Source organism: Macaca fascicularis, chromosome 3, assembly GCF_037993035.2.
Source record: "Macaca fascicularis isolate 582-1 chromosome 3, T2T-MFA8v1.1".
Lineage (NCBI taxonomy): Eukaryota > Metazoa > Chordata > Mammalia > Primates > Cercopithecidae > Macaca > Macaca fascicularis.
This window is the reverse complement of record NC_088377.1, coordinates 75260813-75286114: the sequence shown is the minus strand read 5'-3', so window position 1 is coordinate 75286114 and position 25302 is coordinate 75260813. Positions and strand designations below refer to the sequence as shown.

General features: G+C 42.7%; 1 protein-coding gene across 6 annotated transcripts in view; it reads left to right on the top strand.

Annotated features, from left to right (window-relative positions):
* EGFR (epidermal growth factor receptor) overlaps positions 1-25302 on the top strand; it is a 194645-nt gene that overhangs the window by 102896 nt on the left and 66447 nt on the right. For all 6 annotated transcript variants that reach the window (XM_005549559.5, XM_074034956.1, XM_045389159.3 and 3 more), the window contains exons 2-3: positions 22976-23127; positions 23997-24180. In XM_005549559.5, coding sequence (XP_005549616.1) covers positions 22976-23127; positions 23997-24180 — 336 coding nt within the window. The remainder of the gene's footprint in view (positions 1-22975; positions 23128-23996; positions 24181-25302) is intronic.

Here is a 25302-nt window from a genome sequence, read left to right as displayed (position 1 = left end):
GCCTTAGAACTGGATGTCAGACTCTCCTGGTTGAAGACAGTAAGCCATGACATAGTGCCTGAGACCAACACAACTTTCAGGGTGGTTTCAGAAACACATAGGGGACAATGTTGGCTCCGATGCTGTACGTCCCCAACAACCATCAACTATTTGGAAACTAGAATTTCGGTGTAATTGGAGTTGGTGTTGCCCTAGCAAATGCTGTGGGAAGAGAGTCTCACTGTGTGTCTTCTCCTGTTTAAAGCCTGAATTTATTCAGGATATAATATCTGTGTTTAGCCACTCTACTGAAACTGATCTAGGAAGTGTTCCAAAAAAGGTATCACAAGGATCCCTTTGTAGCTACATCTGTGGGATTTCCCTCGCTCTGGCATGGCCTGGCCCCTCTGCGGCATTCAACAACACGGTCCTCTGCTTTTATCTTCCTGGGCTGCATGACCCCACCCTGCCCTGGTTCTCCTCTCCCCTTAACCCCTCCTTATCAATGTCTTAAAAGGTCTCTTCTATTGGAAGACACATTCTGTTGCAGTAGGTGACCACTGCTCCAAATCTGTGTCACCTCCCCAGGGCCCTGGGCACAACCATCCCTGGAGTGTGTTAAAGATGCAGTTGGCCAGATCTTCCAGAATCTCAGAATCTGCATTTTAGCAAAGTCCTGGGTAACTCCTATGTCCATGAGAGTTTGAGAAGCACAGGTCTCATGAGTTCCTGACATGCAAATAGTGCTGAGGTTGGTATGCTGGCTGGGTAGCTAGATACAAGTGAAAACCTTCCTGTTTCTTACAAACATGGATGGACCCAAGGCCGCTGACGTGGGCCAGCACAGGCTACTCTTTTTCAGTGTTTCTGTTGTATTGCTGTGTCTCTCTGTGATCAGGTGCCACCCTCCCTGGCAGGAGGACTGCAGACAGGATGACCAAGAGCACTCTACGCAGCCTGCTCTCCAATGCTCAGGGACGCCACCCACCCTCGTGGCTCCTTTTCATCCGCCTACACATGGAAGGCCCAAGAGGGCTGATGTGTGACTATCTCCACTTCCTGGTACCCAGTGTGAATGACTTCACTTACTAAACAGATGTTCAGCAATTTTATTAATAATGAAGAAAACACTTTGGTTTGACAAATAATCACTCCATTTTTTTCATTTGAAAGTTATTCCCATTAGTAGAGAAAGCAATGTATTACAACCACAAGAATGTTTACATGGAAATGAACCATCTGCAAAGCATCTCCCATTTTCCTTTTATATCAGCCAATGGGTGGTGGTGGGAGAAATATTCACCTGTGTATTTAACATCTATCCCCCTTCCTAGACTGTCACCTCCATCCAGGCAGATACTGTTAGTATCTCCACAGCACACACAGGGCCTGGCACGCATCCGGGGCTCAGTGAGCACTTGCTGAATGGTGAACAGATTAGTTCTCCTGGGAACGTTGTTCACACATCTCATAACACTCGTTTGGAGTGGATGGCATTCATCAGGCTGCATATTCCTATTATTTTATTGTATTCTCCACTAGTTACAGTGCCTACAGATGTAAAGGCATTGTTAATATTGCTCATAGGAAGACATGTTGATGGAAATGAGTCCAAAGGCATTATGGTTAGAAACTGGCCAGGTGTCATTTTTGAGAGATTAGGTAACTGTTTTCTGGTAGAGTGAATTGCCTGTTTGTTGCAAGTTGGGACTTTGCTGGGCTGGTTTACAGGGCCAAGGGGAAAGAGATAAGTGGATCTTCTAGTGAGAGGTCATCTGTTTTGAAAGCCTGGAAGATTCCATGAACTAAATCCAAGTCTTACAACACAGGGAAGTGTGTCAGACTGTGCAGGGATGAAGTCTCTGATTTAGTATGAACACAAGAGCTCCCCACACTGTCGTCTTCAGAAAGTCCATACAATCCAAACTTCTGAATGCTTAGCTGCTTACAACCATACATAGATTGAGGGATAAAACTCCGATATGAAAGAGAAGGTAAACCTTTTTTGGCAGACATCCCCAGGAAAAGGCGGCTCTCTTCTCTCATTGCCGCTGCTCTTTCAGAATCCATTTCAACAGAGGAGGAGTCAATGGGAGCACCATGCCTCTGACAGATATCATATGGCATTTCAGTGGCATTGTGTGTTGCCCTTCTTAGGTAAGAGTTCAGCCATTAAAAGAATGTCCTACACACCTTCTCATTTTCTGTGATGAGAGGAATGTGAGGTACTGTCCTTCGAGAGTTGTCATTTGTCCTAGTAGCCAGCAGCGTGACTGTGCTGTCTTCCGCTCTGTCTCCCTCTCAGCCTTCTGCCCAGCCACCACCACTACAGTTGCATTCTCTCCGTTTGAACTCCTGGTTCAGAGGATCACCGTAAGAAACAGACCCCTAGACACACAGCACTCTGCCACGTAATGGGTGGCTTTGTCTTCTATTTTGGATTACTGAGCTTCCCTGGGTAACTTCCACTAAACTGAAGTTAATATTAGAAGAACTTCCTCTTACCGGAATAGAAAAGCATTTAAGTGATGCAGTCAAGTTTGTACCATAATTAATTCAGTCATTTATCAAATATATATGGCCTCTGTGTGACGGTGACCCTGACTGGGAATGGAGCTGTTGAAGAACAGGGAATGGGGCCTGTTCTTCAAAGGCAGTTCCCTGCTGCCCAGTTCAGTCCAGTGGATCTGGGCGTCTCTCTTTAATCTGCATTAGGGGCTCTTTACTGATTCTTCACTATCCAAAAAGGACTTGGAGGGGAGACCTGAGCCCACTTCTGGAAGGAAATGATAACAATTTATTTAGATAATCTTTGTGCAACAAGGCAATTCACTGAAGAGATCTGTTCTCTAGGAGCCCCTGCAACCCCACCATAACGGGGAAGGCTCTACCTCTCCAGTCTTCAGGGCCACATTTCTCTCCGACCTCCTGTCTTCCCAGCACTCTCAGCCTTGCTCATGGAGCACTCTAGTCCTCCATTGACCTTGGCCTTTGGCAATGTGATTTTTCACCTGGCAGCTCCCCTCTGGTCTCACTCCCTCTTTTTGTCCAGCCTGCATGACACAGCGTCGCATCATTAGTGTTCCCTTACTCCCCTCTTACTGCCGAACCTGCAAAGTCCATGCCTGGGACAGTGCAGCGTGTGTCCTCACTGGGCTGCTGGCAGCAGTGGGGGGAACCACACAGCCATGCTGTGTGCTGCTGAAGAAATGCACAGCCTCCTGCCCCCACTGGCCTGCGCATTCCTGCCCTTCTGAGCTCCACTCACTTTTGGCAGGAGCTATTCCAACCTGCACGGGATCCTCACTCTCTCACAGACGTGAGACTCTTCCTACGGCCTCCCCTCTCTGTGCCTTCTCACTCTCTGTTCCCTTTCCCCTTTCTCCCCTTTTCTCCTCTGCCCACCTCCAAGCCATCCTTCACAGGACAGCTCAAGCATCAGATCCTCTGGGACACTTTTCTTAGTTGTTCAGTCTGATGAGGTGACCCTCATCCCCTCTTAGCTGAAAATTAGCAGCTGCCTCAACTTCTTCCCCAGCATGTCATGTGAGTGTTGCCGCCACAGCATCTGTCACATTGTGGAGTAATGGCTGACTTGCTTTTCTGCCATTTGACTGAGTTCCTTCAGTGCTGGGGCCAGTGTGCAGTGTCTTGTATTCAGTATATAGCTGATTAACTGATGAACTGAATAATTAATTAGTGGTTTACACTAGTACAGTGCAACCTTCGATGCAAAGATCTCATCAAAATAATTCACATGGTGGGATATTTTAGAAGGGTGACCAGGCTAGTTTGTAGTAAGAAAAAAATCAACAAGACTAGGTCAGGAATTCCTTTTTCGTCTACAGGCTTGCTATAGAAGATACTGAAAATCATCTACCTAATTACCTTTATTTTATCAGGTCGTATCTTAAATGTCGTGTCTGGGAGAAGAAAATGTGATATGTGATTATAACCTTTCCTGGTGCAACCTAGTAAGTTTCAGATTAACTCAAGGAATTGTGGTGATATTGTGGTCAAAGCCAGGTGATTAAAGAGTCATTCTTTGAAACAAATATCTGTGCAATCAATTAAGAAATTAATTTGCAAATTTTACTTGCTTATAGTAATTGATATGTCATTCCTTTTACAAACAAATATAAAGAAAACTTAACTAAAAATACTTCATATCTCTCTTTCAGATTATGTATCCCAGAAAGGATATATTTTTCTCTTTTTTGGTCTTCCTTTTAGGTATGGCGTCTGTAGGAAATGTATTTCTTCATAGCTAAGTGCACCTCCTTATGAAATGTCTTCAGAGTCTACTGGTGCACATAAGTAATTGTGGGCAGCAGCCTGAGGATCTCGATCTCACATTTATCATATGCCTTATTGCAGGAGGCTTTGCAAGAGGAGGTCTAGAGCTACAACATCTTACGGATATGAATGTCAATTCAAATCCAAGAGATAGTTTATGAGGGGGAAAGCCTAGAGGAGAAGAAACCTAGAGGGATCAAGCAGCAGGGGAGAGTAATAAAAGACTAGAGCAGCAAGTTTTTCTTAACTCGAACTAGAATTAAAGCTCTGTGTGTGTGTTCATGTGTATGTGCCTGCATGTGCCTGCATTGCATTAATGCATGTGTGTGTGCATTAATGTGTTAGTGCATTAATGTGTGGATGTTTGTGTGTGTGCATGTGTGTGCAAGTAAGTGTGTATACATGTGTGGGCATGTATTCTGTACTTGTATGTGTGTTTTATGCATCTGTTTGCAAGCATGTGTGTATGCACATAAAAGTGTGAATGTACATGTGTGCTTGATGGGTGTGTGTGTATTAATGTATGCATGTAGTTCTAGAGTCTAGTTAGAGAAACTGCATAAAGAAATAGGGATATGAACAAGAAAGCCATAGCTTAAATTATAGGAAAAAACTTTGCTGCCTATCAGTCATGGTTTTAAAATGTTCAGACTTGATATATTTCCCAGTGCTATTGGCAGAAAATGTCCCTATGACTTTCCATACTACCTCAATCAAATCTAAAACCTTTATTCCAACATGTTTTATTGATATCAGTATATTTCAAATTTCTACCAGGTTTTTGTAGAGGTATTTTGGCCATGAAATTGACTAAATTATTCAAAATGAAAAATGAACAAACCTGGGCCAAGGCTTGGAGACTTGCTTAACTCAGTTCTTAAATTTTCAGATTTTCAAAATTACAAATTTAAAAACCATGCTGGTGTTTATGATATTCTTTGATTGCAACTTATGGTTGAAAAACTGTAGAGGGCTTTATACTAATAGTTGTGGATCTTAGGATTTTCATGAAATCTACATTATCATCATCTGCAAGTTTAGATGGGGCATAACTGACCCAAAGGATGGATCCCTCGGGGGCAATTCAACTGGATTCCAGCCAAGATGACAACAGTCAGGATCCGTTCCCTTCTGATCATCCATTGGGTGCCTTGATTTCCTCTAACCGAAAGACCAGACGCTATCTCAGGCTGGCTGCCCCACATGCCTCACTCCAGACCAAACTCACAGTCTGTAAACCTGAGCCTCCGACGCTCCTACTACCATATCCACTCGAACATTCCCGATTCTGACCTGGAGATGTCAACAACTGCTTGATGCTACTCTCTTCTATCTTTCTGTAGCTAAGCCATCCCCAAGTGTGTTGATTCACCCTGTTTAACTGCTATTGGGGGGTCCATTGTGCCCCTTCACCCTGCCATCTCCCTGGTGCGCTGTTTTGCAAAGCTCAGCATACATGAGCGTCACCTGGGAACCTTAATAGAGTGCAGATGTTGATTCAGCAAATCTGGGATGGGCTTGGGCTGCATTTCCAGCAGGCTCCCAGGGATGCCCCTGCTGCTGTGCTGCAGATGAGCTCTGAGTGGTGGGATCCCAGGCTCTGCTGTCGCCTCCTAGGGGTCTCTCCACACTCCCTGGAGGCCTAATGGGGCCTTCTCCACGTGGCAGTGAGATCTGTTTTTGTGTTTTTGTTTTAAGTTGGGAGGAGGAGATTATTTAATACTAAAAGGTGCAACATGGGATTGAGAAAACTAATTCTTAGTCATAAGTCGAGTATGCACCATTGAAACCACATGCTTTAAAAAGTAATGGCTTCTATCTTTATAAGAAAAAAAAATCATACTATTTGAAAATTACAAGCTATTGTGGCTAACTCCATTTATCTCAGTTAGAGAAAAAGAGTCACCTGTCACCAGGGCACTGCCAGAAGCCAGGCTTATTTTCAACAGCACTGGGTGCTCCAGCTTTGGGGTGCCAGCTCCTCCCATAAAGCTAATACATACCTAAGGATGATATTTCTTTGCAAGAGCTCTGCCCTACAGTTTGTACATCTCAAGAAGTTATGTAATTAAACTGTCTGTTTTGAGAAAAGTATAGATTCACACATACTAGCTGTAAGAAATGATGCAGAGAAATCCAGCGTACCAGCTTTCCCCACGGAGATGTCTTGCAGCATCACAGCCAGGATGAGACATTGACCCAGGCGAAGTCCAGAGCAACTCCACCACTACAGGGCCCCTTGCATTGTGCTTTCACAAACATGCCCACTTCTGGGTGCCATCTAGGACCCCCTCCAAAAAGCAGAGGCATTCTTAAAAACATACATCTGCACATGTTCCTCCTTGTTTGAAATCTGTCAGTGGCTTCTCAGTGCCTTTCAAATGAAATCTAAAGTCCTTACAAGCCTTGCAGCAGGAACCTCTCCCTCCCACTTCCCCTCACACTCTCAGCTTAATCTCTGCTAGGCTCTGTCCACCCAGGCAGCCTTTCACAATCCCTCTCCTCCTGCCCTGCCAGGAAGGTCCCCTTCCCCCAACTCTTCCCCACATGTGGCGGGGCCCTGCTTGTCCTTAGAAGCCCAGCTGAACTGCTTCCTCAAGGAACCCCTCGAGAACCTCTCAGACCAGGTCAGGTTTCTGCACTCTTAGATCATCCCCATGGCATAATCACAGTTGCGATGCTGTGATGATTCGGTGAATGTCTGTCTCCCCACTGGATGGTAAGCTTCCTGAGGGCAGGAACAGCATTGGTTCCAGTCAATGCCATGTCCCAAGACTACTCATTTTTGCACACACTAATCCTAAAAGGACGATGACAACAGCAACCACCTACATGACCTAGACGCTCTTCTGGGTGTTGTGCAAATATTAACAATTTAATCCTTGCAACAAACCATGAGGGAGGCATTCTTCTACTCCCATTTAACAGACAAGGACAGTGAAGCTAGTAAAGATAAGTCATTTGCCCAAGGGGACCCCACTAGTGTTGGCAGAGCTGGGTGCAAACACAGGCATGTGAACCTGGGACCCATGCATTCAAACACCATGCCAGGTGCCCCCACTGCACACCTCATCCCCACACACCAGTGATGGGGAGGGAAATGTTCCTGCACTGCCTTTGATTAGCTACTTTCATAGAAGTCACACATATACAAAGGGACTTAATTCTAGTGGGACTGAATCTCAATAGTTTCCTTATTAGGTTGATTTCTGTTAATAGTTTAAGTACTGGGTATACATGAATTAGAAACTCTAGATTATTAGCAAATGCAAACTATAAAGCATTTTATAAATGTTATTTTGTTTGTCAGGGATGAGTGAGATATTCATTATACAAAAAGTAGTGTGGATTTTGAGGTAGAAAGTTTACTAAGGATCATACCATAGTATGAAATAGCCACAAACATTCAGTGAAACCCAAACACTCCCACTTAACCTCAAACTAACACTGAATAATAAGGAATAGACTTGGGGGCAGTGCAAGTATATTTCTAATGGTGAAAAACATTCCCTAGTGAAAACTGATGTACGGTCTAGTTAATAAGAGCTCCTCTGACCCGCACACAACAATAGTTACATCCCGATGGTGATGTGACATTTTGGGTTTTGTATTTCTTTTGCAAATTGAGCTAGCATTTTTGATGAGTGGCCGGGCTCTGCTACCCAACCTTTGGACTGTTTCCAAGCATAAAATGACAATTCCAGATAATCCTGTCCCAAAGATCTGGGTCTCATTAGGAAGGAGAGGAAGCTGGGAGATGATCCAGTCCAGCCTCCCCCAAACCAAACACCACGGCCTTCCCAGTTGTTTCACCAACCATCTAAATGTTTTAGTAATTCTAAAAATCGATGCGTTTTTTCCACGAAAGGAAGTGTTACCACATTTTCCAAGTGGGAGGCATCTATAGCCTTACTCCTTCATCCTCTCCTTCCCACCCCCTCACCCCCCACCACCCACACAACATCTGCAATTCTTAAACTAAAGCACGAATTGTTATAAAAGTTAATTGCACTTTCAAAGGAATGCTTGTATAGAAACTTTCTCGGCTTCAAGGAAAAATAATACGCTTTGAATGGCTGTTCAACAGCACAGAAATTAGCTGAGTAGAAGGCACTCATGTAACCCTTAGGACCAATCCTTTCTGCCACCAACACCCCCCTTATAAAGACTTGACAGTGGGCCAGAATAAACAACTTCAGGATGAATCAGTTGAGACACAAGTACACACTTCCAGTTTTTCCCTTCTCTGGTTCCTGGCCTCAATAACCAGGCAGTCAACTTAAAAAGAAAAACAAAAGCTTGCTTCAGATTACAGATTACAGACTTCTTATAATATGTCCATTTCACCAGGCCCTGCTCTCAGCCCTAGGAAAGGCCACTGGAAGCCACCTCACACGGTCGGGGCATTGCAGGAGCCAGTAATGACCTTAGCTCCATCAACATGTTCTGTCAGATTGAGTGGGGCAGCCAGAGAAGCCAGAGTTGGCACGGGAACCAAAACGAAGGCTTCCCATCCTCCTGGAGTGAGCAGTTGAGCCTGGATTGGTGCTTAGACCTATAATGGGTGCAAGCAGCATTCATTCATAGTGGTTTTCTGGACCCAGGGATTTAGTCCCCGCCCTGCTGCTCCACTCCTTTTCTCGCTTCATTACCACGAGTCTCCTAGACCACCCAACGATGCCTGCATTTGAAAGACACTTCTGCTGATCAAAGCAGCTGACATGTCCCCTTGTAGTTCATTTCTAATTGTCCCCAAGGAGGAGAAATTCAAATAGTTTATCACTAAGAGTTAAAGAAATCCACTGAAATATTATTTGGTCTAAAATTACTATCATGGCGGAGCAGCTTCACCTTAGACGTTGCCCTTAAATTTGAAAGCTATTTAAGAAAGTTTAATGAAAGAAGAGAATCACAAAACGTTTTCCATAAGCAAAAGAAAACCTAAGAGAAAAGTTGAAAGTAGGAATGTTTTAAAGAATATACGAAGCGTGTTCTATGACTCACCCATGTAAGTTATTTGTATGTATTCTCTTGCATAGTAATTAATAATGAAGCAAAGCATGGCAATGATATATTTTCTTATCTAGTATTCTAGCAGACTCCATGTTTTTGGAAAATATCACTCTAGTTAAATCTCAAATATATTCAATCGGAAAATGGGTTTTCTACAACAAGATTCTATATCTGTAGTATATAGCAAATACAATTCTATTAAGCTAGTAGGATGTGATAGGAAAGTAAAACCTAGGGGAGACCAAAGCAAGGAAAAATACTTCCTCATCCAAACTTGAGAGCAATTTACCGTCAGCCCTACTATTAATAGATAGAATACAGATTCCATTTTCGTTACTCAACTGCCGTATTCATTATTACACTGTACAGAAAAAGGAATCATGTCTGTTGAAAACTTATATGTGATGTTCATGCTTGCATTCTAGTAATTCAACAATTTTTATCTTTTTATTGCTTGCTAATTTTTCACAATAATAAGCTAAAGAAAACAAAATGTTTGTGCTGTTCTCAGATGACATATTATATCTTTAAAGGACAAAATGTGCTGTGAAATAATAGAATGCTTTCAGCACTCAAGTGTGAGCGCGCGCTCGTACATGAGAGAAAGCCGTGGGGACTACAGAAACCAAGAAGCAGATCTGGCTGGGGAGGCCTTTGCAGAGGATGTAGTTGTGCGGGGAGGCCACACACGTGGAATTCCCAGGAGGGCTGTGGAGGCGGGGAATCTGCAGGAAAGCTATGGGGTGAGAAACGTGATGAGAAACAATTATTGTCTTAAAATATCTGCAGGGCTGTAAGGTAGAGAAGCAATACATTGCATCTGTGTTAAGCCAAAGGAAATTATCAAGGGACTGGTTTCAGCTTAACATAAGGAACAATTATGTAATAGGGTTGTCAATAACAAGAGTAGACTGCTTCTTCACACACTCCTAGTCACTCAGAATGGTCCAGGAGGAGTGGACAACCATTTTGGTAGAGTATGGGAAGGCAGGGGTCCTCAGTGGGAGTGGCGGGGGTAGGGGCGATCATCCCAATCTAGAAGTAAATTGTGCCCAGAACGGAGCTGCAACACTGCCCTACACACAAACACACACAAATAACAATCCCCAGCCCCTGCATTTCCCTCTCGGGTTTCAGGACCTCGTATCTTACTTCAATTCTTTTATTTAGCTGATGATGAAATAGGAAGAGCTTAGCACTAAGAAAATCCTTTTGGAGTTTGGCCTGGGGGGAAAATGAATCACTCCAACCAGGTCTGTCTTCTAGAAAGTATAGGATGAAGGGGCTCCTCATCATGTATTCCCTGACCTCCTGCTAGGCCTTTCCCTAAAACAGGGGCTGGCAAAGCACAACCTGTGGGTCACGCCCAACCTGCCGCCTGTTTTTGCAAATAAAGTTTTATTGGAGCATGACTGTATGTATTTGCTTACGGTCTGCGACTGTGTTCACACTATCCCAGCAGAGTTGAATAATTGGGACAGAGACCATATGATGGGTGAAGCTGAAAACATTTACTCTCTTGTTGTATTCAGAGGAGGTTTGCTGAGCCCTTCTCTGAGACATGGCAAGCGCTGTTTCAGGCTTCCTCTTCTCTAGACTCAGGCCTGGGGCAGTAAAGCGCCAGCTCAGGATAGCATTCCCGACTCACTCATTTTTTCAGGCAGGGGAGCCATCTAGCATCAAGTGCCTACGTGCAGGAACTGGTCTGTTAATTAGTAGCTCTCCTCATGGAAGGGCTAATATATTCTAGAAACAGGAGTACGGCCCTATTGCGAGAATGTCCTGAGCCAAAATTAAGATTCTTCTATGGCAGAAACTTGGCTGGGGCTTCTCCTGAGTTAACTTGGTAGTCGTTAGTGATTTTTTAGTCAGTTTTTCCTTGTCAACGACCCCAGGAATGAGTTTGGGATTACAGGGTAGCCTGGGAAAGGGAAAGCTTCGCGCCCTCCCCCGGAACAAGGTCTGTCTTCACACTGCTACATCCCCTCACCCACTTTAAAATGAAACTTAAAAGGAGGACTTCAGTTAAGTAGGAGGTGAGAAGATAGTTCATTTTAAAACAAGCATTAAATGAAAACCCACACACACAGAGCATACAAATCCAACCACGCTTACAAAACCACCACAGAGGGTCAGGCGAGACCCCTTTCTAAATGACAAAGAGCAGGGGTAGGGTGGAGACTGTTCGGAGAGCACACTGGCTTCCCTGAAGGGAATTCTCAGCTGTACGTGCCCGGCACAGGATCCCTGCTAGACACGGGGCCAGCTGCCTTCCTTTCAAGCCGCGGACACATCCCTGTGTCCAGGCAGGCCGGTCAGCTGTGGTCAGCACCAGCTGTCCCGCTCCGTGGTGAGGTCCCAGCGTGAGAGCAGGAGGGCAGGCCGGCGACCTCTGAGTGCTTGGAGAGAGGGATAGGATTCCTCCTGTGTGACCCCTCCAGTCTCACTCAGACTCAAGTCTGACTAAGGGGCCAGGCGCTTTGACCAGGGACTCTCTCCCCTCTCACTCCCCTCGCAGGAGTCACAGGTACATGAGTCCTTGTTGTACAAATGAAGAAAACACACCCAACATGATTAAGATGTGGCCTTCATAGGGGTGGCACCAGGGTTCCAAACCGTGGACTCCACTGAGCCCAGTGCCCACTGACATGCGCCAGTAACAGTGTAGCTGCCTGTGGTTCTGTCCACAAAACTGGCGGCGGGGACTTTCCACCTTCTTTTTTTTTTTTTTTTTTTTTTTTTTTTTCACTCTTCAAACACTTTATGACGTGAATATGAACTACTGGCTCCATAGTTCTGCTGACAACATGACATGTTTCTATAACTTGAAAAAAGCAAGCAGTGGACTGCTCATTGGCAAAATTGAGCCAGTAATTTTTTAGGACGATTATTTTTCTTCCTTTTACTGCTTCTCATCTGTTCCCCGCAGTAAAGAGGACAGGATCACAATGACTCAGGGAACACCTCCAGCCTGAAGCAGCACTGTGGGAGCTTAGACCTTAGGGTCGGCTTGGAAACCACAGGTGGGGTGGCTTGAGCCCCTCGGACACTCCCTCCCGAAGCTGCTTCTCCCCGTGCTACCCCAGAGGCACCGAGTGCCCTCTACCCCCCGGCAATTCAATTCACTGGCTGTCCTGCTCTTGTCAGTACTGAAAGTTGCATGTTTGACCCTCAGGGGAAGAGTCCAGAGGCCCTTGGGTGTCCCAGCATGCTCTGAGGTCCCTGCTGCTGACCCCTCGTGCTGTCAGCATTCAGAGGCATTCACACAGCATAGCCTCCCAGGCTAACAGCTGTCGTGGAACAGTAGAGCAGCTAGACGTGGACATTCTGTGGCCCAGTGCTGCAGAGGTCAAAGGGACAAGCGCAGGGAGCATCTTTGCTTTCAGAAAAAACAAAACAAAACAAAACAAAAAAGCACACTGGTGTACTGGTCTTCTCCTGGTGTCTTAGTTATTATTCTTTTCTTTAGATTTTTGGTTGTCTTTTTTTTTTTTTAAAGAGGGGCTTTTGTGCTTTTTTCCTAATGTTCATGGGTAAACCAATGTAAATGTGTGTATGTTTATAGAGACGGCTTTAAATCACAATTCTGCAGTAGAGATTGATTTTTTAAAAAACATGGGTAAAAACTGAAGAAAAATTTTAAAAGAACAGTTAAACCATCTTGGGCTACGGGTGAATATGCACCTCCCATGGAAGCCAAACAAAATCTCTCTGCAGAGGAACATTTGCAAAAAGAATTTCCAGTCCCAATTTTTGAGTCAGATATCTTTTATTTCCTTGCAAATTACACATCTGTTTCTGGATTTTTGTCTATAAGAAGAATGAATGAAGATGTGGTTCTTACAGATAACTATAAACAAAGCAGGAAGGATAATAACTCGTACCCCCCAATTCGAATTTGGGCAATGATCCAGAGAAGGGGAAGGCATTAAAAAAAGAAATGGAAGAAACTTTATTTTTAGTGGCAAATGGTGGGACTATGTATTTTATGTATGGTGAAGTTACCAAGCCCAACACTTGGCACTTGTAGACAATGTATTCTTCTACTCTGAATGTGAAGTATTATGTTTTCATTTGCTTGGTAATGAGGAATACTGGTGCTTCCGTCCCAGATCTCGAGCTGAGTGACTTCTCTTTCTGACATGTGTTCCTTTAACACACCTCTACACTACATGGCTCTGAGATGTCCTGTGACTCTTTCATGTGTAAAGTTGCCTTCCCAAAGGACTCACGTATTCCTTCAGGGCAGTGAGTACTTCTGATTCATCCTTAGCAGCTGCCTTCACACTACTTTACTAGATATGTTGTAGTTGAATTAATGAACAAAAGAACAAGCAACTTCTGGTGCCTGATGTGGATCTCAGAGCAGGGTGGAGTGAGCCTGGCCAAAGGGTCATCGTGCAACCTCTGTGGCTGACTCCACCTGGCCACGGAGCCTCTCAGCCATGCTCAGTATTCACTCACATGACTTCTAGAACGACAGTTCAACCAGCAAATAAACAGCTCCATATGGGAAATATTACTCAGCCTTTGTCATCAAGGAGTGAGTCATGGGCCTGAGCTGAATAGAAGATAGAAGAGAGAAGGTGTGTGGACTGCGTGGGACTCCGCCCAGCGAGGTGAACTCCCAGAAGCCCTGCCTCTCTTTACCTGCACATCATCTTGCTGGGATGCCTTCCATTGTGAGGGCCTGTCTAGGAAGACAAGAGTTGCACCCTGGCAGACAGCACTGAGCTGTCTCATGCAAAGCTGAGGAAGAAAGAGTGAGTTGCCCAGTGAGCTTGCTGGGGCGGTGGAGGCTGGGCTGGGCTGTGCAGTCCGCAGCTCCTAGCAACCCTTGGCACCTTTCTACTGCCTGGTGCTCATCAGCTCTCTAGTAAAAAAGAGGAACATGAAGTCAGAGAGGAAGGGAGGTAGCACAGGGCAGTCTTGAGTTTGAACAAAGAGCTGGCTTCCTGAAGTCAACTGGCCAGGTTTTGAAGCCAATTTTCCAGCAGTGGTCTTTGATGCCAACCCCATTTAGGAATTCTGTATCTCCCCCTACCTTCTACCAGATGTCTCTGAGCTCACCTTTGGTGATAATCATGTAATCCCTATCGTCCCCATGCCCCCACTACCCCATTCTGTCCCACCCCAGGTTCCGTGGTGCCGTTGGCTCCCCAGCGAGCTGGGAAGGGAGAGGCCTGCTCTGCTGGGGCTCCTGCCACCCTGGCTCTGCACTGCCGTTCCCTTGCAGGTCTGAGGCACCACTGGAGGAGGCACACAGCCCTCAAGCAGCAAAGCAGATGCCCTGGACACAGGGGAGGTGCAGGGTGCAAGTGCCGGCCTGGCCCACAGACTTTTGGAGGGGAAGTGGTATTATTCACTTCAAAAGTATGCCCGTGTGTAGAGAGAGAGCCCCTGAACATGAGTAAGCAAAAGTCCCAGCACAGAGATTAGACAAGCGGAATGCTGGCCCGAGAGGAGCTGCTTACTCACGCTCTGTCTAGGAAGGGAAGCCAGGCCCAGCACATTCACCGCTGTCTGTCCTCTCACACAGAGGGATTTTGAATCCAAGCCAGCATCCTGTCCTTTCTCCAGTGTCCCCTGCTCAGGAGTCAGGACTCAGCAAGGCCCACCCCAGCCACATGCAGGTCCAGTTCCAGGATTCAGGACACAGTGAGGCCTACCCGAGCCACATCCAGGTCCAGTTTCAGGGCTCAGGCTTCAGTGAGGCCCACCCCAGCCACACACGGATCCAGTTCCAGGACTCAGGACTCAGCGAGACCCACCCCAGTCACATGCAGGTCCAGTTCCAGGATTCAGGACACAGTGAGGCCCACCCCAACCACACCCAGGTTCAGTTCCAGGTAAATCATCTGCTTTCCTCCGTCCAGGAGCCTGTTCCCTGTGTGTCCTTGTGTTTAAAATGGAAACGTTCTGAGAAACTGCCTGCCAGGGCAAAGAGTGCTGCTAGGCACACAGTAGGGACTTAATATGAATTTATTGTATTGAATACATAACAGATCAATGGGTATTGCTTTCTGAAATCTCTTTTAGCCGAATTTTGTTTCTTATAGTCCAATAACAGGTCAAATTCATTTCTGATTTACTAGCCATTCAGTTCCCCATAAAAAATGGAATGTGATTTAAGATTATTAGTTTAAAAACCAATGGAGGTAAAACAGGTATCACTGAAGACACGTAGGCAGAAATAGATTGCAATAGTTGCTGCCATGTGAAGCCTCAGTGTCATGCTTCATATTTAGAGAGATCTGTGATTTCTGAGGCCCTTTCATGTCCATAATCTCAGTACTGATCACAATTGCCCTGTGAAATTCACAGAACTGGTCCCATGTTAATCAGAGTACACTGAGCACTGAGACCCAGCATGTTGAGATAACTGGCTGGAGATCATCCCATAATGGTACCATCACAATCTTCACACAGTAGAAGTTTGATGATGTCACTGGAAGCATATTCCACAGTCCCTCGTGAACTGGCCTTCCTGTGATTACAAGCATCAGTGAACTCCCAAGAGGGTGGGACAATCTACAAAGGTATTCTCACTCTACTTAGTATATATTTCAAAAATCACAAGCTTGGTTTGGGATTCTTTTAATGGCTAGAAGGAGAATCATAGAGTTGAAAGTCCAGCAGTTTGGATATTCTGTTCCCTAACTCAAAATAAAGAGATGTTATTTTCAAGTCTTCTGCTTGTTAACTTAATTAGAGATACATTAGTTTGCAGCTGTGTTGGGCATGCCACAGCTTGGCATGTTTAGTCCAGAAGGCATATTATAATGTACGTGGCAGATTGTCAGAAATTCAAAAGGACTTTTTGAATATCACATGTGCATTTTCAAGTTCCCATGTAGATTCAAATTCAGTTTGACAGGTATCTTCAGATGCCTATCAGCTAAGAACTATTTATTAGTTGTGAAATAAAATAGGGTAAAATAAGGAACTGAGGAAAAAACATAAAATTTGTTAAATGAATAAAAGTTGTCTTCAAAATTATGACTTTTTCCATCCCACAAAAGTTTTGATTAAACCCATAATGAAAATTTAAATAAAACAGTGTATTTACTTTTGTTTAACCAATTACTTCATTATGACTCACAACTGTAGGTCTTCTACTTTCCATTATTACAAACTATTGTACGGGTTAAATCAATTTCATAGACTAGTCTTGTTCTATAGTCACAATTTATAAAATCGTTTTTATGTGGTAAATTGAGTGTCTTGATAGATGTACATGATTATTTCTCAATTTTTAAGGACTGTATTTTTTAAGATATCCTTCTTTAGCCTTCTTTAACACTGATTTTTGTAAATTTTTTACAGATTTTTAAAATTTTCTTTTTGGTAATTTTTTAGCATAAAGTAATACATGGCCACTTTGGAAAATTTTAAAAACACAAAAACCATGAAGAGTAAATAAGAAAAACACCCCGAAATTTACCATTCAGAAAAGGTCATTGTTAACAACATGGTGTGTCTTCCTCCTGTCATGCTTCTGTGCATTTGAGCACATTTGAGATGTGTATACATGTTCATTTTTAGATTTTGGTATAGCAAAAGAAATGACCAATCCTGATTCAATGAAACCTCTGGCAAACTCACTGAGTGTCTTTTCCTTATATATTTTAAGTTCATCCTATAAATGAACTATCCATCCATCTTATTTGAGATTTTGTTAAATCTTTCAGCAAGAAAGCAGGAAAAAAAAATCCTCTGGCCTTTAAAGCCTAATTAAATATGTGACTAAGCTAGAAATATTTTATAATGACCAACCAGAAAGTGGCGAGGACTGTCACTCTTCCCATACAGCCTGCCTCCTCCTCTGTCTACCTCAGGCACATGGAAACGAGAAAGGCAGAGAAACCCAGGATAAGTCATCCAAGACTTTGGTCACATGGCCATCCATTGCTTTCACAATAAAAATACAAATGCAACATGTGTGTTTGCATTTCATACCAGTAGGTCCAATAAGCTATCTATATATACACATATGTGTACACACACACACACACACATCCGTACAGACACTCCCCAGCTTACTACAGTTGGACTTACGATTTTTTGACTTTACAATGGTGTGAAAGCCATGCACATTCAATGGAAACTATACTTCTAATGTTAAATTTTTTATCTTTTCTCGGGTGAATTGATGTCTGATATGTTACTTTCTTGCGATGCCAGACAATGACCGGGAGCCAGAGCTCCCAGTCAGCCATGCAATCAAGAGGTTAAACAGCCAATACTATACAGTGGACTGTGTCACCAGCATTTTGGGGATATTGTGTTTTGTGTTTTCCAATCCTTTCATGTCTACAAAATGCCATTTTCGACGACTATTTTCAGTTTAGGGTGGGTTTATGAGGACATAACCCTGTAGTAAATTGAGGACCATCTGTATATCTGGTAAGGAAAGATGGATAACAAATTCATAGGCAAATAATAATTTCATGATTATTATTAAGTTTCCCTACTTAATAATAAGTAGTGATCACTGCTAGGGAGCAGAGAATGCAGGATAATGTGACAGAATGTAATGGTGGGTACTTAAGCTAATGTAGTTGCAGAACAGGCTTTTCTAGGGGGTAGGCCTTTAAGCATACCTCGTACCTTGAAGATGCAAAGGAAGCAAAGATGCGAAGATCTGGGCTGGGGATGGAAGCAGAGACAGCTTGGAGGTCAAAGGGAGAGACTCACAAGAGCCCAGCTCCTACCTCAGCAGCCGTTAATGCATAGCTGAGAAAACAAGTTAAAACAATTATAGTTTTGCTTAGACAATTCTAAGTGTCTAAGTGGATTTGGGCAAATCTGGAGAAACTTCTTCTAATACTGTGTCTTAATAAATAATACAGATTTGCCCAGGCTTGTAGGCAGAGAGGTATACACCCCCATAATAGCCGAGGAAGGCCACAGGGCTTACCCCACAAAACCAGAGACATTTAAAAACTTAAAGGAGGAAGACTGCTTTTCTTTTCAGTTAAAATAAAGTGAGGATTTTCTTAAGAAAAATAATAATGAGACCACTGGCCTGCCCTAGATGTCCAACGAGAATGCACAGATAACTTCCTATATCCACTTTCCTGAACCAGCCCCTGACAGCCAAGTGGAGCACAGCAACAGAGATGAACCTCAAAACTACTGTGCTGTGACATAAGCCTTGCTCAAGAAGACAGTGTGGTGTGAGTCCATCTATGTTCTAAAGCAGGCAAAGCTATTCTGTAGTGAAAATGGATCAGGACGCGGTTGCCTCTGGTGTGTGGGGGCAGGATCGACTGGGAGAGGCATTAGGGATGACAGTTACCGTTTCAATCATGACAGGAATTCAGATTACTCCAGCATGTGCATTCGTTAAAGCTCATTAAATGCTACACTTAAGATTAATCCTCTCACAGTTTGTGGATGTTACCTTAAAAACAACAATGATGACTGAAAACTAATATTGAACTCTGGTTAGTGATATGCCAATGTGAAGTATAATGATATCTCTACTTTACTTTAAAATGCATCCGAAAGCAGACTAGAGGACCACATCTGACAGACACATAAATAGATATGTGATAAGGTGAATGTAGTAAAATGCTAACATAAGGATGTGTGCGGTACAATTCTTTCAGCTTTTCTATACATTTATAAATCTTCAAAATAAAATTTTAGGACAAAAAGTTACTTTCTTGAAGACCTAAGTCATAGGGCCTGCTGCTCTTGATGCAGTAGAATTTGTCTTCAGATTTGCAAGGGGTAGGGCAAACCACTAGCATTTTGTATGGAACTTGATACAAACACTTTTAATTATGTGGTTTTCAAATGTATAGACTTAAATTAATATTAACTCTTTCTTTGAATAAACTACTAAAATACCTAGTCTTAAATAAATATTTTTATGTAATTCTTAAAGTACAATGTATTCCTTTTTCTTTCTTCTTTCTTTTCTGATTTGATAAATATTCTATAAAGTAACTGTGTTTAATGGCCAACATTTGAGTAAGTCCATATGCAAATCCAAACATCTCAGTTTAGACAATAACTTAAGACAATATAGAGTGGCTGACTTCCCCTAACATGGGTCCAGATGCATGTTATGTTATGCTGCTGTTGCATTCTCAATAGTTAACTTTAATAAAAGAAAGTCAAAAGCTTATATATTTATTCAATCTTCAAAACATTTCTGGGATGTTGTCTTAGTTAATTTTATGTTGCTATACCAATATCACAGACTGGGTAATTTATAAAGAAAATAAATGTATTTGGGTCATGGTTCTGGTGGTTGGGAAGTCCAAGGGCATGGCATTTGCATCTGCTTGGCAGCTGGTGGGGGCCTTCATGCTGTGTCAATCTATGGTAGAAGGTCAAGAGAGCATGCATGTGAGGTGGGGGGGAAGAGAAAAAGGAGATTTAACTCCCCTTTTATCAAGGACCCACTCCCGTGATAGCTAACCCACTCTTACAATAATGGCATTCATCCATTCCTTAGGGCACAGCTTTCATGATCTAATTATAATACCTCTTAAAGGTTCCACCTCTCAACACTGTTGCATTGGTGATTAAGTTTCCAATAAATGCATTTTGGAAAACACATTCAAACCACAGCAGAGGTCAATGTTATTGTCACCATTTTCATATTTGAGGAAAGCATGACACAGAGAGCCTGGAGAGGTACTTCAAGTTCACACAGTGAGGAAGTGGCTAAACAAAAACCTTATCTTAGATTAATTAAAAATCTCTTGCTCTTTGCAGTTTTGTCTTAAATCTACCTAATTTGTTACTGTAATTTTTAAGTAATTTACTCATATAAGTGGTCTCACATTAAATTTTCTCATTACTTTATATTTCTAACATGAGATATTTGGTATAAGGATGGAACCAAGATCATACCTTGTTTTAATTAGAAAACCTAGACCAAGTCATTCTGATCCTCATCCTAGATTTCACTTAAATGTTGCTGTCTCCTTTTGGGTATTTGACAAGGGAAAGCCTCAGAAGAAACAACCTTATATGTTTTCTTTTGATACTTTAGTTATTAACCCAGGATAGTATTCAAGATTGACATGCCTTATATTGAATCAAATAGTATGTCAACTGCCTTCTTATTCTCAAGAATAGACATGTTGGGTAATTGGGCACTTAAGTTTCTTTGCAGTTTTTTCCATTATTAACAAAATTAATGAACAGCATTCTGCATAAGGTCTGTTTCCTCAGAATAAGTCTCCCAAAGTGGAATCATCATGATGTAGAATTTAGGCATACTTGCTTGTTTAAACAAATTGTCCAGTTGCTTCCCAAAATGTTTTGTGAATTAAGATTTACATCAAGAATATGTAATGTTGTTACTGTCTCCCAAATACAGGATCTTTTTCTGAATATAAAAGTTACTCATGCTAATTGTAGACAATGAAGGGTCATTATCTTCATTGATAATGAAGTGCTTCTAATACTTGTGCTTTTATTCATTTATTCAAAAAGTGCTAAATAAGCCCTGAAGGAGCTTTTGGGGGGTTATTTGGGGCTCATTTAGCAGTTTTTGAATAGTACAGGGTTTTTTTTAATATTGTTTTCTGTAATAGATTAATCTTAAATGGTATTTTTCCTTTACTGACAAAAGTTACTTACTCTTTGATTTAATAATAAAAATTCTTTGGTTCAACTGAGAGAAACTTGCAAGCTGATGTCCTTGATTATTTAAAATGAAAGCAGCTGCCTGTTTTCATCCCTCTGCATCCTGAAGAAACTCTTCTGCAACGTGTTCCAGCCCTAGGTTCTAGTTGACCCCGTTCACCTGTTTGGCATGAGGGGCCCAACCAACACTTACGGCTACCTGGACCACAGCCAATCTAGTTGGAATGAGAGTTAGAGGCCATAGTCTGTCAGCCGGGAAAGCAGCTTTTATTCCAAGGTGTGCTAACCGAAAGGCCACGTGTTATTGTCACAACCTTGTACCTACATCAGTGCTGACATCTTTAAAGACTTTAGAATTGGGAAATCAGGTTAGCCCTATCTGCATGTGTAACAGACAACCATACAATTGTTTCAACTTGAGGTTGCATTCAGAACAAACTCATTTCCCCCATACTCCTGGGGAAAAGCAGACCAGAGACGCTGGGTCAATCCAGAGTTATGGTTGGAAAAATGATGGAATAATTCTGCCCCTGGAGATAGGAGAGAGGGACTCCATCTTGTCAACTGTCATGGTTCCCATGTGAAAGTTATTGTTATCACTGAAATTGAATGAGAACACAGAAGGGAAGAACAGGGAAATCCCCACAGAGTTAAAGAGGATGTGAAGATTGCTTCATATTTAATGTTTGTGTAAGTGCTTTGGGTTGGTTATGCACTGTCTGAACATGTGCTCATTTCCATGGCTCATTGCAAGGGCAGACAGTCCGATGATACTCTTTAGAATCATTCCCATGGGGAGGGAACAAAGAAGCCTATAAAATAGAAATGCACATGTAAAAAGCATTGAAGAAAGTGCCAGTGTATTGATTTTGGCCATGGTTTGTGCTCTACCACCTGGTTACTGTGATTGCAGGAGCGCCTTTGCAGATGAGGAAGAACCTGGCCAGGGCTCAACCCAACATCCAAAGCCAGAGGCCATATTTCTTCACTCTTAAGATAATTTGGGTTCAAATTATAGTCGCTTTACACACTCTTTGCCTCAAAAGCCCCAAGACTCTGTTTTGTTATGCTCGCCTAAACATGCCTTTCAAAGAGCTAGTGCTGTAAATACAACTTTATTATAATCCTCTCCTTTGCTTTTAAAAATGGATAACCACTTCCATTTATATGGTCCAACTTTGTCCCTTAATTTAAAACTTTTTTCTTGGATTAAGTTTGATGCCTTGAAACATTAAGGACCCAAGCATACAGGACTGTGTGTTGGTGGTGAGGGAAGTAACTGCACCTCTGCCTGTGCTTGGTGGATCAACATGGAGTGTGGACGAACACAGGGATGTGTGGGTTTCTCACTAGCTGAGGGTGTTTTTAAATGTTGTATTTTGATATTTGTTATTTTCTGAATATTCTACATTAGACTTTTGATTTATTCTTTGATGCATTCATTTGAATAATATTTTTAATCTCCAACCAGTTAGGTTTTTAATTTACACTTTGGTCACTGATTTTAGGTGTACAATGTTGTGTACACTACTGCCCAGTGTATGCTATGTTTGTAAACATTCTTTGCACACACAACAATGTGACATACTATATTTTTGCGAAGTAAAAAATTCATTATATAGTTATTAACTCAGTTATATTAGTGAAATACCTTGTGAAATTTATTTTTTGCCTACTAGAGCTCTTACAGGTTAATCTTGTCTTAGAGATTTTCATAGAATTTTCATCTACTGCCCATGCCTTTAAATTTCAACATTTTTTAATTTTGGCATTTTAATGCAATTTCATGCATTATAGGGACAAGCTATCACTTACTATGAATTGCACCTTATATAAAGATCTTTTATCACATTTGTTTTGCTGTATCCATCAGTGAGAATTTGTATTATCAGTCACTAAAGCTCACAAAGTTAGTAAGCTTTGTGACCAGATGACTTGGGCAGGAATGGGCGAGTCTCTGTGTGGAGGGAGTGAAGAAACTGCTAGCCTTATTACCTAGACCTTGAGGGATTGTTTTATTTTAGTTCTTCTGCATTTCTCAGTATTTCATGTGATATCTTTCTTTTTATTCCAGTTTGCCAAGGCACGAGTAACAAACTCACGCAGTTGGGCACTTTTGAAGATCATTTTCTCAGCCTCCAGAGGATGTTCAATAACTGTGAGGTGGTCCTTGGGAATTTGGAAATTACCTACGTGCAGAGGAATTATGATCTTTCCTTCTTAAAGGTTGGTGACTTTGATTTTCCTACACAAATAAAATTGGAGAAAATCTAAGTGGAGAAAGCCCTGGGCAGAATTCCACTTGAAGTGTGTTTATTTTTGCTATGGCAATGACAAGTCTTACAGAGCTACAAATGAGAGTTTTAAGAGAAAGCCATTTTACCAGCTAGTGTCAAGTAATAGCTAGAAAAGAATATCAAAGAGAAACAGGCTAATCTGGAGTTCCGCTGTCATCATAGACACTGATGTTTATCCCTGACCATTGCCTCAGTCATGGTGTGTTGCCATACTAGCTCTTAGCTCTTTTTAAAAGCCCTGCTTTGCACCATTTGCCTGTTTCCTTAGTGTATTTCCTTAGTGTAAATACTCCTACCAGAGCTGATTTCAAGCTACCAAGAGTTTCACCCAGCTAGTCACAGAATTATTACTTCACAATAGGTGCTAATGACCCCATAGGAGCCAGCTCTGAAGGCTTCAGAGTTTCATTGAACTTTCGATGAGATTTACTTAGCCTTCTGTTTTTCTTTTTCCTTTCCTTTTTAAATAAGAAATAATGCAAGACAGATACAAAGTAATTCTTTTTAATTTCCATTTTCACTGGAGAGTGTTGAACCCCATGCGGCATGAGAGCACGGCGTTCCAGAACAATGCTTACTGCTCGTTATCACAGGCGTCAAAGGCGAACGTGCAGGGATTATTGCAAATCGTGGAAATGCTTCCTCCTGTGTCCATGACTGCAGTCATCTACCTGTTTTACATTTGTTGAGCACTCGTGGGCGTTAGGGTTCAACTGAGTGTCCTAGGGCTCCCTGGACCCATTTTAGACCTTGAGTTCCTCAAAAGAGAAATCGTGCATTTATGTTTTCTCTTCTTAGACCATCCAGGAGGTGGCTGGTTATGTCCTCATCGCCCTCAACACAGTGGAGCGGATTCCTTTGGAAAACCTGCAGATCATCAGAGGAAACATGTACTATGAAAATTCCTATGCCTTAGCAGTCTTATCTAACTATGATGCAAATAAAACCGGACTGAAGGAGCTGCCCATGAGAAACTTACAGGGTGAGAGGCTGCGATGCCAAGGCTGGGGGTTTATAAATGCAGAGAGCAGTTCCGACGGCTCCCAGTGAGCTTGTCACTCAATTCTACCTCGGAGAAGACTTTTATTTTTATCCAGTACATGTGCACTGAGTGCCAGCTGTGTGTAAGATACTGCAGGGGAAGTTACTGAGAAGATGGCAGATACTGGAATGGGAAGATTTAAGCGGGGTACCAGTGTTTCCATGGACATGAAAAAATACGGAGAGATAGTAAGAAATTGTAAAGATTCTGAGTAAAAGAGGGTATGACCAGACAAGCTGGGCAGGAATCGTGAATCTATGCACATAGGCAGTGAATAAACTGCCAGTCTTTTTACCTGGACCTCAAGGATAAAAGACATACATACAGTAAAAATCAACTCACATTGAGGACAGTTTCAAGAGTCACACTGCTACACAGAAAACCGTGTGTAAGTTAAGGACAGAGAATGAGGTGTTCTAGAACTTTGAATTTTTGTGAGTAGGACACATGAGGCTCCTGTGAGAGGAAACAATGAAGGATGATAGAAGAGAGGGAAGTTGATTTTTAAAAACTGGAGACAGCAGTGATTGTGCCTCACTGTGCAGTAGGTTTGGGGCCAGGAATGTTAAATCAGTGACTTCATTTAACGCCCACAACCTTTCTTCAAAGTAGGCATTGTACAAATGCTCCTTGACTTACGATGGGATCCTATCTGGCTGGACCCCGCCAAGGGTGAAGGCGTCATTAGGTCGGATTTCAGGGCTAATTGAATGTGTATTACCTTCACACCATGGCGAAGTCGAAAATCTATGTTAAATCATGGTAAGCCAGGGACTGGCTGTGTTCTGCCATTTTACAAATAAATAAATGGCAATCAAGTAACTCCCTTGAGGCCCCCAGCTAGTGAATGGAGAAGCCAGCTATGGCCACCAGTCTCTGCCCCAGAGTTCTCAACACCCCTCCTGTGCCATGCAGTTCTGACAGGGAGGCAGTGCTGGTAGGAAAAGGGTGTGATGAAAGGGGTGCCCAGCAGAGGGAGTCATATCGGAAGTGACTGGAGCCCAACAGGGGTGCAGCTCTGGGACCCAAGGCAGCACCTCCAGGCGTGGCTCCTCGGTTCAC